We start from the raw sequence: 13,544 nt of genomic DNA, 5'->3' as shown, positions 1-13,544 counted from the left end.
GATAAGCCGAATCAATACTGATGGTGAAATGTGGCCTGAGAGAAGCCCTATTTTTAAGGTTATGGATGAATTATGATAATACAAGCACTCAAGGAGCAAGGCCAACTACCAGGAACATTGATCCAAATTGAAGATTAAAAATACGGAGTGAGAGGCCTAAGAGGGTTTGTGAACACACCTAGAAGATGCAGGAGACATCATGCATCTTAAAAGGGCCGAGAAAGGAGGTGTGCTACGGGTATGAGACAAGTTCCAGAACCATCCATCTGCAAGACACAAAAAGGAAGTGCTAAGATGGTAGGACCACAGACTGGTAGCCTTGTGGGGGTCTCGGCTTCTTGATCAGACCAAAGACTGATGAGACGTGGGCGGCGTGGGAGACGTTTCAGGTGGCTGCAAACCACTTATGCACGGTCCGCTCCATGATACACAGAAAGCCCAGTGGGATGTCACTGGGGCCCCGAGCTCAGGCTCCCATGGCAAGGCCGTCAGTGGGGCATGTGCTGCGGACCCCTGGGTAGCTGCCGTCCGTGAGTGGGTAGGGGGGCCGCCCTCACCAAGGTCCGTGAATCGGTCAGAGAACCCACAAGCGCTGAATCACCCGGAGGCCGTGGCTTGCTGGTTTTACAATTTATCCATCTGAGGGCTGGGAGTGAACAAACGCAACAGTGGGTCGAATGATGAATCTGCAAACACGGATTATATCCAATTGAGCTTCTAATTCTCAGCTGAGTCCTCGCACACCCTTTGTAATAAGCGGAAGGTAAGTGTTAGGCCCTCGAACGCAGGCGGCCTCCTGACTGTGGGGAGGTGTCAGTGGTGGGGGAGGGGTCTGGCGTGGGCAGTCCTGGGGGGCTGCAGAGCTCATGCATCACATTAGCTCAACAGTGTTTACAGGCGTGTGGAGTAGTCTGCCGAAGGCGGGGGTGGTGGCTGTACTCAGACGGCTACAGCCGCATTCCCCAAAGGAAGGTTCTACGCACTAAAAGCTCTCCATAGTAAAATATTTACGCAAATAAGCAAGTGTTTTTTCCTCTAGGCGCCTGGCGGTGTTTCATGCTGTTAATCTCTTTTGAAAATGCAAGAACATGTTTTGATATAGATTACGAAAGCTCGGACTACAGAGGTGTTTATATACTCTGAAGGCCGAGCTGCCAGAGCGGGAACATTGATTCAAGGTCTCAGGATGTAAAGTGAGTCGTGCAAAAAGATGTTTTTCTTTTTCCCCTATGAACGCCAACCGGAGTCTTTAGAAATTGTCTTCCCATCTTTCCTACAGCATCTACAATTTGCTGTGCCGGCTGCAATAACATACAGGTGACAGGTTACCCAGACAACACGCGTTACAATTACAACCAAATGCCATTACAACAAAAGAGGCGCAAACGTCATGTCTTCTGCACCACAGGTAGACATAGCGTATTTGATTTAGCATCTGCTCTGCCATGGCTGGAGTGCTCAAACTATTTAAATATTAACCTCTCCTTACCTGGGCTTTTGTGATTTTCAGTGACCCGCCTCCAGGGACTGCAAATCAAAATCCAAACTTCTCAATGTCCATTAGGAACATTCTGTAACCCAACTGCCTTTCTAGGTTTTTCCTCCTCTCTTGTCAACATGAACCCTTGCTCCAGCACCTGGAGCCGTGGAGAACAAATGAACACAACACCCCTTCGGTGAATACAAAGCAAACACGAGGACTACACTGAGCCCACAGTGACACGGAGGCCTGTAAGCATGCTGTCCCCAGGTCTCCAGTTCCCTCTGGTCCAGGGAATGAGGAAATATTAAATGTGATAGTAATGCTAACATTTATTGAGCACTTACTATGTGGCAGGCGTTGTTCTAAGTGCTTTGTGTGCACCTCATTTAACTTGATGAGGGAGGTGTGAATGTTATTCCCCTTTGAGGGGTGGGGAAACTGAGCCATGGAGATTTTAAACAACTTTCATAAATTTACTCAGCTAGTAAATTGCAGGCTGGGGCCTCACCTGGGTAGTGTTGCTGCCATGTCCAACATGCCACCCATGCTGCCACTGTGCCTGTCTGCGACACAGCATTTAAAACACAGGGGAAAACAAAAGCGGGCAGCCCGAGGTTCATGCCACGTAACGCATGCAGACTATACCTGCTTTCTTTTTTGCTATGTAAATGAATCTGCAATGAATATCCTCGTGCATTTCTCCTTGTGTACACGCGTGAGAGTTTCTCTAGGGCAAAAGGCCCAGCCTAGAAGTGCAGAGCTGCCGGGTGGAGCATGGACGTGTTTGCCTTTCCCCGATATTGGCAGCCGGGTCTCCAGAGTGGCCGCACCAATTCACCTTCCTAGCAACGTGGGGGAGGGGGCTTGTTCCTCCACACTCCCATGTGTATTTGGCGTTATCACTCTTTCTTATGGTTCCAAATCTGACTGACGTGAAATGGCATTCCACTGTTGCTTCAATTATCATTTTATACTGCCTTTATAATCAGAGAAACAAAGGTTAAAGACAGCCTGAAAAGTTAACGACAGATTTTAAAGAGAGCTGGCAGTCTCATCTGGACAGTGGGGTCGTGCCGCGCTGCCGGGAGCAAACAGAAGAGCCCAACCAGGCCGAGAGCTGGAGGTACAGAGGACACCCCGTGTGAGTCTCCTCGGAGGAGCAGAGGCCCCGACAAGCACACCCTGGAGCTGGTTGGGGCCAGATCCTCACCATGTTTCCAAGGAAGGCCTTGGGTGGGCAGGTCAAAGTCATGGCATCAGAATCAGAGCACAGGCCTCTCTCTGGCAAGAGGGAAACACAGAGGAAACACACTTTGCTCCCACACGGCCCCGTGCAACCCTGCTCCGGAACTGCTTCCCTCCTCGGCAGCCCAGTGGGGCGACAGTGAATGCACAGAGATGACCGAGGAGTCAGGATGTGCTGGGAGGCTCTACTGAGGCAGGCAGTGGGGGCCAGGGGTCCTGGGCAGGGTGGGGCTGGGGACGGCCTGCTTCTTCACAGCAAACGCAGTTCTCTCAGCCACCCGGGACGAGAAGCAACAGGTCAGAATTTCACCCTCTGCGCCCCAGTGTTTCCTGTTTCACCGTGTGCTAGGGGCGACTTCTGGGTAATGAGCTATTTAGCCCTGCTTGTTCAGAAAGGCTGCAGCCTGGTGGTGTACTGAGGCAGGCCCTGCCAGGCTGTGGGCTCCGGCACACCCCGTAGCCCGGCCATCTGGCCCTCTGCTCTGCAGACTGTGCCCCTCCCCCAGGTCTGGGCTCTGGGCAGCGCCGGCCCCAGCTGTGACCTGCAGCCCCTCGGCTGCGGCAGGCCCTGAAACGCTCGCTTCCATGGTGGCTTTTGCAGCTGCTCATTTGTGATTTTAGTAGCAAGAACCTGCAATTCCAAAGGTCACCTAGTTCGGGAATGCTACACTCATAGCGAAATACTTCAATCTAGCACCTCCAGAAGTCACAGAAATCAAAGTGAGAACAGGCCACAGCCTTCTCGAGTACGAGCGAGGGAGGCTCCAGGCCCCATCCTAATGAAGCAAGCGCTCAACAAATATTTGACTTTCAGCCCACCCTTCTCACTGCGGGCCCCCGAGGTGTTATCTAAAAGACAGATCTGATCATGTCACTCTCCTGCTCAGAGTCCTTGGGCGACTGACTCCCTCCCGCACTCGGCATAGGTTTTTTTTCCTAATGAAACCCTTAATCAAACCAAACCTTAGCATCCCAAGATCAAAGGCAGGCAAGAGTGATGAATTTTACCACCTTTTTGTGAGTTCAGATTTATAATTTTACTGTAAATCACCTAGAACACAAGCTAACTGAATCAGGGGGTCTCCAGTGTGTCAGGATTAGGTAAATACCATATTTGAGAGCTCCTGGGTCTGGAGCAATATCCTGTGCCTCGTGCCTGCGCCTCCAAAAGCCCAATTTAAACCGTCTGGGCCTCAGGGCCACGTTCTCCAGGGCACAGCAGGGCGCTCACAGCAGCTCTTAACTGGCCCCACCGACAGCGGCAGCCTCGGACCTGCCTTCGGTCCCACAGGCCAAGGCGTCCTATTCTGCCGAGTGGATGCTTCTCTTCCCTCCTTCCAGGCTTTGGAAGCCACTTGTCTTTGAGATCGAGCTCAAAAGCAGCCCACTAAGACCCTCACCGGGAAGGAGCTGCTTGCGGGGCATTTAACAGAGTCTTTATCACACCCACTACATTGTAACTTCACTGTGTATCTCCCTTGTGGGACGGGGGCGTGTTGTGGATGGGCGCATCCTATTAATTCCTTACCTCCCACTATGCATATGATGCCTGGCTCACAGAAAGTCCTAATTTGTCTCGGTGAAAGGGAGAATAAATAAAGGAACTGATGATATTTTAAAATATACTTTGCTGCCTTTAAGGAACTGGGAAAAATTAAGGCTTTTCATCAATGTTATCAGAGTAGCTTCTCTGAATGAAAAGTTAAAAGTAAACTAATTTCCTGGGACCCAAGGCATACACTTCACTTCAGTAACTTCTTACAAGGATCGGGTGCAAGCACTGTAGCAGAAAGACGTTTCCAGGAGCTCAGGAGCAAAGCCCATATCTGCATCTTCTATGAAAAACTAGCCTATTGTTTCCCAAATACGCATCAAAATAGCCTGATATTTCACAGCGTAAAAGGAAGGTTGATTACAAACGGCATTTCCATGAACCTCGAACAAATGGAAGAAATTCTGTGTTAACAAAATGCAAATTTCCTTCCACAAAAAAGCCTTTGTGCATAACTCAGAGAACAGTCAAAGGGTCCATGATCATCTCAGTTCAGAAAACGCAGGGCTGCTGTACAGGTGATTTTTTTTAACCTCATAAGTACCTAATAAAAATGGAAGAATCAATCTGATTATTTCTCCACGTTTGGTCACCGCAGCCCCTTACCCAGAATGATGCCGTTGGGCTCCTCCGGAGGCTGCCACACGATCCGCACCGAGGTGAGCCTCACTTCGGGGAACACGAGCCTCACGGGGGGGCCTGGGGCTGAAGAGAAAGACATGGTGATCCAGACACCGAGACAGTGACAGGTTACACAGGATTCTGAGGGTCAGCCACATGCAGCCCCAACCACGGATGACACCGGTCAGGGGTGGAACATTCTGAAGTCTCATACAAATGACTTTTGCAATCTAACTGGCTGTGTGTGGCTCCGTGACCAGTTTGAGAAAACACCTCACTGTGAATCCTGTTCATCTACTTTCCAAGCTCCAAAATCAGGGCTCAGAAACTATGCTAGGAATAGTGTGAGTGTCACTGATATACCAGGAAACTAGTGCATGGTCACCAGAGGACTCTGTAGAGTGTATATCAAGTCGAAAGTGAAGATTTCACTAATCTAAACTCAGCTTCCTTCACTGGGTTTGACATCTGCAAAGCAGGCGTTTGATAAGGTGGCCCAACGTTCCTTCCAACTCTGAATGCAGGTTATAATTACTGATGAAATAAGATGTTTATAATCAGTACTTTTTCTCATATGCACGTTCCCTCTCTCCTGCATTGTCCTAGAAAATTACGAGTTGATGTGCACAAATGCATATAATAATTCTTCTGTGTGGTTCAGTGCACCAATAATTCAAAAAGCAGTTATGTGTTGTAGAACCACTGAATAACAGGGTCGTAGCCCTTATAAAATATATTTACTTACACAGATAGGCAAGGAAGTGTGTGGCCAGTGTGAGCTTCCTGTTGGGACTTAATAACCGATTGATTCCCAGGTAAGAGGAACAGGCACGGAACAATCAATACCAGAATAGAATGATGTGCGTTAGTCATTCCAGGGCTGGTGAATTCTGTCTCCGGCTATTAAGCTGAGAACAGTATTTTAAATTTTGAACATGTGCTATGACACCTATTTTGGGGTAAAATAAATACTGAAGGAGGCCACTGGCTTGCAGCCAGGACTAATTCACAGACGTGCAAACTCTGACGCCCCCTGGGCTAATCAGTGGATCACACTGCAATGAGGAGGAGGAAGGACGTGTCTGTATGAAGACTGAGTGAGATAAGAAAGATCATCCCATACTCCCCAACGTGCTTCAGGAAGAAACAATTACAACAGGCCTAGTGTTAGGAAGTTTCTAAAATGTCCCTTCTTACTTTTCATCTGAGTAACCTGGGACACTATGCTGAGTATAGTCTTGCAAAGAAACAACGTCCACGTTCCACTTCCCCCTGCAGATCCCCGCTGCCCTGAGACCCTGCGCTGGGGAGGACGGACACACCAGGGTAGGGGGCTCACTCTCACTGAGGTGAAGCCGGGAGTGCTGCTCCCCAATGAAATGGAGAGAACGGTTTCCACTCAGCGGTTGGCATGTGTTTGGGGCTCAGTCACTCAGTAAACATGCTTAAGAAAATCTGCAGTTGCTTCACTGCTGTCAGACCCTCTGGCCCCCACAGCGGGTTTTTTGGGGGAAGATCGGTGTCTTTCCCCCGACATATTCGTTACAGTCTGTTCAATAATGAAAATGTAAAGGCGCTAACCTTTGTGTGTTTGACATCTGCAAGGTGGGAAAACATATTTACAGATGACTTAGACTTGCATAGAACAAAGCCGGCGAGACCTGCTTGTCATGCAGGTCTGGAAACGCAGGGACCTGGGGACCTGGAGCCCGTCAGACACACAGCGGCCCACAGGGGAACTTCTAGTCATGGCTCATAGTGCACATGGCCAGAACAGGCAGAGCCGAGAGAACGGCGGCACGCCAGTCCACGCTGGCTTTTTAACTACAGCAGACCCCTTATCCTCAGTCTCACTTTCCGGTTTCAACTCCAGTTACCCCTGGTTCACTTCAGTTCAAAAATATTAAATGGAAAGTTCAGAAATAAGCAATTGCTAAGTTCTCAATGGCGTGCTGCTCTGCGTAGTGTGATGACATCTCGTGCTCTCCCTCTCCACCCCTCCTAGGACGTGACTCTTCCCTTCGTCCAGAGCATCCACGCTGTCTACACTGCCCGCCTATTAGTCACTTGGTAACTGCCTCGGTTATCAGCTGGGAAAAAACAGAATTCCAGGGTCCCGTACTATCTGCAGTTTTAGGCATCCACTGGGGGTCTGGGACATATCCCCGGATAAGGGGCACCGCGCCGTAGCCGTGCGCATAGCCGTGGCCACGCGGAGCAGCCGCCCCACCTTCACGGCCTCTCTCCAGCACCGCCTGTGGCAGAGTTATGATGCAAAGTCTGCACAGGTTCATAATTAGGCTGTAAAAATTCACTCCAGGCTGAAATTGGCCATATAAACACTCAGTGACTGAAACACAATTTTGTTTTGTTTCTTTCAACTCAAAAAAAAAAAAAAGTCATTTGAAAATTAAGTTAAAAAACGACAGCAATTCAAATTGTTTGGATTGGAAACGCAAACCTGGGAGCCAGCGCGAGGCGCACGAAGGTGCAAACCATAAACGTACCGTCGTCTTTGGTGCGCTCGAGGATGAGGGGCGAGCTGGGGACCCCGTTCCCGATGCGGGTGAACGCCAGCACCTGGAGCTCGTACAGCACGAACTTGCGCAGGCCTGCCAGCAGCGCGGACTGCGTGTGGTTCCCTCGCACGACGTGGCTTCTGGGCTCAGAATCCAGATCTTTGGCCCGGAACAGGATCTGAAGCATTGACACAGCGCGGACGGTTATGAAGACGCAGCACGTTAGGATGGGACCTCCCGGGCACGGGGCAAGCTCCCAACCACAAATCAAGGACCAACCAACTGTGCTTTCTCCCCAAGGACAGCTATGCCGAAAGCTTATGGATCTGATTGCTACACGCTAGCATGTGGGGAGGAAGACAGTGATGAAGTGATGGCACTCCACAGTGGAAGGGGAGCTTATCACCCTGCCCACGGCTGGGCGAGTTGGCTGCCTGGTCGTAATTTGCGAGATCTGAGTTGCCCAACTGCAGCCACGCCAAGCACAGCCACTAAAACAAAGACTCAGTTATGAGCACAGAGACATTCTGCTTCCTACACAGGAGCCAGCAGCCCACTCGGTTTGCATGCTCCGTGGAAACTGGGTTTCTGCCCCAGAAGACCTGCTGTTCTCCCTGGGCTACACAAGCTGCAGCCTCCCTGGGCTATGCTCGGACCACTGGCACAGCTGTCCTGTGATGCTGTCAGCCACAGCCCCCAAGTCCTTGCTCACAGCCCACCCCTTTGAGCTGCCCTCTGAGATCAGGGACCAGAGGCTGTGAAGGGCAGAGTCAGCAGGGAGGGGTTGGGGAGGAGCATTTTCCTCCAGGACCCAAGAGTGTGGCGTTTTGGTCACTGAACCCACTCAACAGGATTGCCACGTATCACAGAGCCAGCAGGGAGCACCTAGAAGGCCCGGGAGGGAGGATGCATGAGAACAGGTAGGGGAACAAGAGCCAAGTAGGGGGAATTCTGGGAAGGTAAAGAGGCGCCAAGCGTGGCCTTGCTGGCCACATCTAGGAAAGCTCGTTCTGCTGCTTGGCAGAGCTGAGCTGAGAGCAGATGGGGACAATGGGCTCATCACCCCCAAGTGACGGGACAAGGAATAGAAGGTTTTAAAGGGTCAAGGTAGATGCATGGAAGGCGGAACCCAGAGAAGTCTCGCTGGAGAATCTGTGACGGCTCTGTTCTTATAGCTGACGGCACTGCTAGGACCAACCGGTGACAATGACACATGTACAAACACGCACCCATCTAAGCACACTTAGTGCCGAATGTGAGCAAGGGTGCTTTATAAAACAACCCACTTAATTCCCACTCCGGTCCTATCAAGGGCTACTATTGTCATTCCCACTTCACAAGTGAGGAGACAAGGCATAGAGTTTAAGTAACCAGCCTCGGCTCGGCAGTGGCCGGGGCAGAGCTGGGCGTGAGCTGGGAGTCTGAGTCCAACCCCGAGTTCACCCTACTATCAGTGTCCTGTTTCGGCATTTGTTAAGTGTTATGCCAGGGCCAATTCTCAGACTGTAACGAGGCTTGGATAAGGCAACTGATGTAAAAAAAAAAAAAAAAAAAACAAAAAAACAAAAAAAAAAAACAACACTGATGTAAAAGAGGCCAGTGCTGTAGATGTGTAAGAGAATAAACACGCATTGGTTTGGAGGAACGACGTGTTAGCATCTCCCCAGCCGGCTCCGTAAGCAAAGGGGAGTCACATTAACACATACCTTGTAGCCCAGGATCAGGCCATTCTGGTCCTGCTCTGGCACGGAAGCCCATGTCAGCAAAATCTGGGTTGAGCTGACAGCCTCGGCTGACACATTTTCAGGGGCAGCTGAAGGAACTGTGAAGAATGAGTTAAATAGACTGGCATCAAATGTATAAAGGCTTCTACAAATAAAGGTCCCATTCTGAACCACATAATCAAGCTGTCCTTGAAATAGCAATGTATTCTGAGCACTTTGTGGTAATCAGATTAAACCTGCAGGAGTATAACAGATATGTAAATCTCTTTAATATTAGCAACAAATTCCATAAATCCTGGGTATTTAGGAGCTCAATTTTACCTGAGTCCACCTAGCAAGAAAATATGCTTGGTCTTTTTTTGTGTATTAACTTGTGGAAACTGCAGACTTTTATCTCAAATAGGAAATCCTCACTTTCAGACAGACGTCAGTTCGCTGACATCACTGAACCCAGCGTTCTGCGAGGGCACAGGCGGGGCTGGCGGGGGGAGGTGATGTTCGGATTTACACATAACAAGGAGAAGAAAAAGGGTGTACTAAGTGCTTATCTTGTGCCAGCTGCCTTCAGATGCGTAATTGCATTTAATCCCCACAATGATCCAATGCGGTAGATATCATTACCCTCTTCTACCAATGAGAAAACTGGAGCTCGAGGAAATTGCATTCTATTCCATTCAAATGAAGGCATTTTGACAATGAGGCGGGCATACAGGGGCAGCCGCACAATTCTTGGCCCATGTGCACATCAGGTCATTTTCTTACTTTCATGCAATCTCTCCTCTGTTTACCTTGTCACTGAATTAATTTGTCTTGATATGTCTGCATGATTCAAATACAATGTGTACAAAAACAACAGCTAAAATTTAAAAACAAGGACTTTATATTCTAGATTTGCGGTCCTCAGCCCCAGGGCCATGGACCGGTTTGTGGGCTTTTAGAAACCAGGATGCACAGCAGATGAGCAGTGGGCAAGCACTGGAAGCTTCATCTGTGTTTACAGCCGCTCCCCACCACTCGCATCACCGCCTGACCTCCGCCTGTCAGATCAGCGGTGGCATTAGATTCTGCATTATGGTGAGCTGTATAACTATTTCACTGTATATTACAATGTAATAATAATAGAAATAAAGTGCACAATAAGGGTAATGCACTTGAATCATCCTGAAACCGTCCTCATCCCCACCCTGGTCCGTGGAAAAACTGTCTTCCATGAAACCAGTCCCTGGTGCCAAAAAGGTTGGGGACCACTGTTCTAGATAATATCAATTTGCTTTGCTAATTTTCTTCTGGGCCCATTCAAACTTCCAACACCATCCAGGCAGGAAAAGATGGATCTGGGCACATCTCAAGCCAAGTCAGAGGATGCAGCTTTATAACCAGAGACAAGAGGTTCTCAGCGGGGCCTGAAGATCCACTACACACCAGGCATCCGTGGTCAAAACAAGAAGAGAGGCCGGGCGCAGTGGCTCACGCCTGTAATCCTAGCACTCTGGGAGGCCGAGGCAGGTGGAGGGTTTGAGCTCAGGAGTTCGAGACCAGCCTGAGCAAGAGCCAGACCCCATCTCTACTAAAAATAGAAAGAAATTATGTGGACTTCTAAAAATATATATAGAAAAAATTAGCTGGGCGTGGTGGCACATGCCTGTAGTCCCAGCTACTCGGGAGGCTGAGGCAGGAGGATTGCTTGAGCCCAGGAGTTTGAGGTTGCTGTGAGCTAGGCTGATGCCACTGCACTCTAGCCCAGGCAACAGAGTTAGACTCTGTCTCAAAAAAAAAAAAAAAAAAAAAAAAACCAAGAAGAGAAACACCTGAAGTTCCCCACCTTTTGGCACCTTGCCTTGTTTAACCCTCTCCAGCACCCTGCGGGGCGGTTGACTCTGCAGATGAAGGATCAGAGGCTCTCATAGGTCACTTCTAGGTGGCAAAATTGTCTTTTGAACTCAGGAGGTCTTGAGGCTCACACTGGGGAATGAGATGTTCACAGGGGGCGATGGAGCAGGACCCGTCTCAGCATGGGGCCTGGAGGTGCTGCCCCGGCCTCTGTGCCTCAGTTGTCCCATCTGTGAAATGGCAAAGCCCAGCCCACCTTCATGCTTTGGCGTCTGTCTTCTCCCCTGCCCAGCACTTTGCAATTAGGTGATCAATAGCTACTTGGTGTAGAAAGTGAAATGATGCTACAACCGCTCCTACACCATGCAGTGGGAAGTGCCTGGTACAGAGCCTGACACATGGAAGCTGAGTGGAGGTGTCGGCTCCCTTTTTCTTTGGCAATCCTACCAGGCTCCGAGGACACTGGGGTTCATGAATGCACCTGTGTAGCCGGAGCTCAGGGGGCTTCCTCTACTGTCTTTCCATAGACCCATTCACTCATCCATTCCTGCAGACATGAGGACTTCCTCCCTGTTGCAAAGAGGCCATGAAGATAGCTCTGCTAGTCAGTTAATCTGAAGATACAGAAAGTAACATGGGTTTGCGCAACAATGCTGTCCCCAACATCTGATGGCTAGATTTTCTATAGCAAAGTGCTTTGGTCTCCCTAGTTATGGGTCAAACTGTGCACCCCGTGAATTCATAGTTTGGATTCCTAACCCTGGTGCCTCAGAACGTGACCCTTTTTGGAGACAGGGTTGCTGTGCATACAACTAGTCAAGGTGCGTCACACTGAAGCAGGGGCACCCAATCCAATATGACCAGTGTCCTTACAAAAGGAGGGATTTGGACACAGCCACACATGCAGGCAAAGTGTCAGGGAAGAGGAAGACATACACAGTGGGAGAATGCTGTGGGACGATTGGGGAGATGCTGCCACAAGCCCAGGGGCCCCCAGAAGCTGGAGAGAGGCCGGGACAGACCCTTCCCCAGCACCTTGGTCTCAGAGTCTGGCCTCCAGGACTGGGAGAGAATACTTTTCTGTTGTTTAGCCACCCAGTTTGGGGTACTTCGTTATGACACAAATACGGTTTTTATGACAAAATGCCAGGATCCATATGGCATTTGAAGCCCTGGAAGGGCTGCTGCTACATGACTTGGTGGCGTAAGCAGGCGGCCACCACGGCTGGGAGCTTCCATAAACAAAGGATGAGGGAGAGGAAAGGATGAAGGCCCCATTGCAAGTCACAGCCAGCAGGGCTGAGGAGACACTGAGCCTGGGGGTGGCAGCCCGCACCCCCTCTGCCCCTTCCACACCCTTCCAGGTGTTTCCGGGGGGAGCATGCAGTCCTTGAAGGGCGCTGTCCCTGGCCGTGACAGTCCCAGGAGCAGCATCTCTCCCCTTCTTTCCTCACTACGTCGCGCATCTTCCCTGCACGGCCATTAGATCGGCTGCTAGGCATAGGTCACTGATGTGCCCACAACATAGAAAAGTCACCTGTTCGTGCCTGTTACTATAAAAACCACAGTGACCCTCCTTACATTTCTGGAGGGAGATACTGCTGGTCAGCTCAGTGTAGTAGATAAACTTTCCTCCCAAATATGCCAGGTGACAGTCATTCATCCAGTTGTTCAGTCCTTCAACGAAACTCTATTAATTTATTTGAGCAGTTAAGTGTCATAGAAAAGAAACACTTGTAATTTTGAGGCTGGCTGGTTCTCTGGGGAGGAGGGATGGTCGTCACGGGTGCCCTCTGTCCTCGTGCCTCCCAGCTGTGGTGCCCACACTCCTCGTTCCTGCTCCCTGTGCCTGTAAGTGGCACCCACGGAGTGTCTTAAACACCACCAGGGCTTTTACCATGAAATGGCTTATACATATACTTATTTTACAAAAGAGAGTAATAAACTGAAACATTGAATCAGCTATAAATTAAAGGCATCACTATCATTAAAAGAAAATATAAACCTACAATTTATGTGAGTTTATTCAGAACAAGATGAGAACGTCAAACATATTGTATGCCCAAGATATTAGTGTTGTGTTCCAAAAACTGTCCCTGGCTGTGAAAAGAGAGGCCATTGTCATAGCAACACAATGGGTCCACCTCACTAATCCTTAACTGCTTCCTGTGGGTCAATCTTTGAAACTGTAAGTGCCCAATTCTCACTATAGACCTACGAATGACAGCTGATTTTCCGAGAGGTGGTAATATGTGCATCCATTTGCCAGAGGGGCATCCGTGTCCCCAAAGAGCAGAGGCAAGCTGGTGACTGCAGCAACTCAGACACAGCCAGATTTCTCGCAAGGAGAGAGCCAGACGAGGTCGCTGAAGAAGAAAACGGCAGAGTTCAGGATGCCAGTTTCAGCTAATTCAAATTCTATTCTATCAGGGCAAGATCTGTCTTTATTTGCAAAGTTTTTAGGATTTGAAGAAGAAAAATCTTACCCATTATCTCTGTTGAGGCAGATTCAACTCCTTTTCCAACCTGGCATCTTAAGCTTTGAGACATTGTTAGAAATTCCCCTTTCA

The 13,544-nt window shown here is 49.5% G+C and overlaps 1 protein-coding gene across 1 annotated transcript in view; it reads right to left on the bottom strand.

The window, feature by feature from the left end:
* The window catches only part of SDK1 (sidekick cell adhesion molecule 1), an 858,579-nt gene that overhangs the window by 98,663 nt on the left and 746,372 nt on the right, over positions 1-13,544 (bottom strand). Inside the window, 3 exon segments of the mRNA XM_045541236.1 lie at positions 4,887-4,985; positions 7,409-7,598; positions 9,127-9,242. Coding sequence (XP_045397192.1) covers positions 4,887-4,985; positions 7,409-7,598; positions 9,127-9,242 — 405 coding nt within the window.

The sequence above is a fragment of the Lemur catta genome, chromosome 2 (genome assembly GCF_020740605.2).
Source record: "Lemur catta isolate mLemCat1 chromosome 2, mLemCat1.pri, whole genome shotgun sequence".
In the NCBI taxonomy this organism is placed as follows: domain Eukaryota; kingdom Metazoa; phylum Chordata; class Mammalia; order Primates; family Lemuridae; genus Lemur; species Lemur catta.
This window is presented reverse-complemented; position numbering and strand designations above follow the sequence as displayed.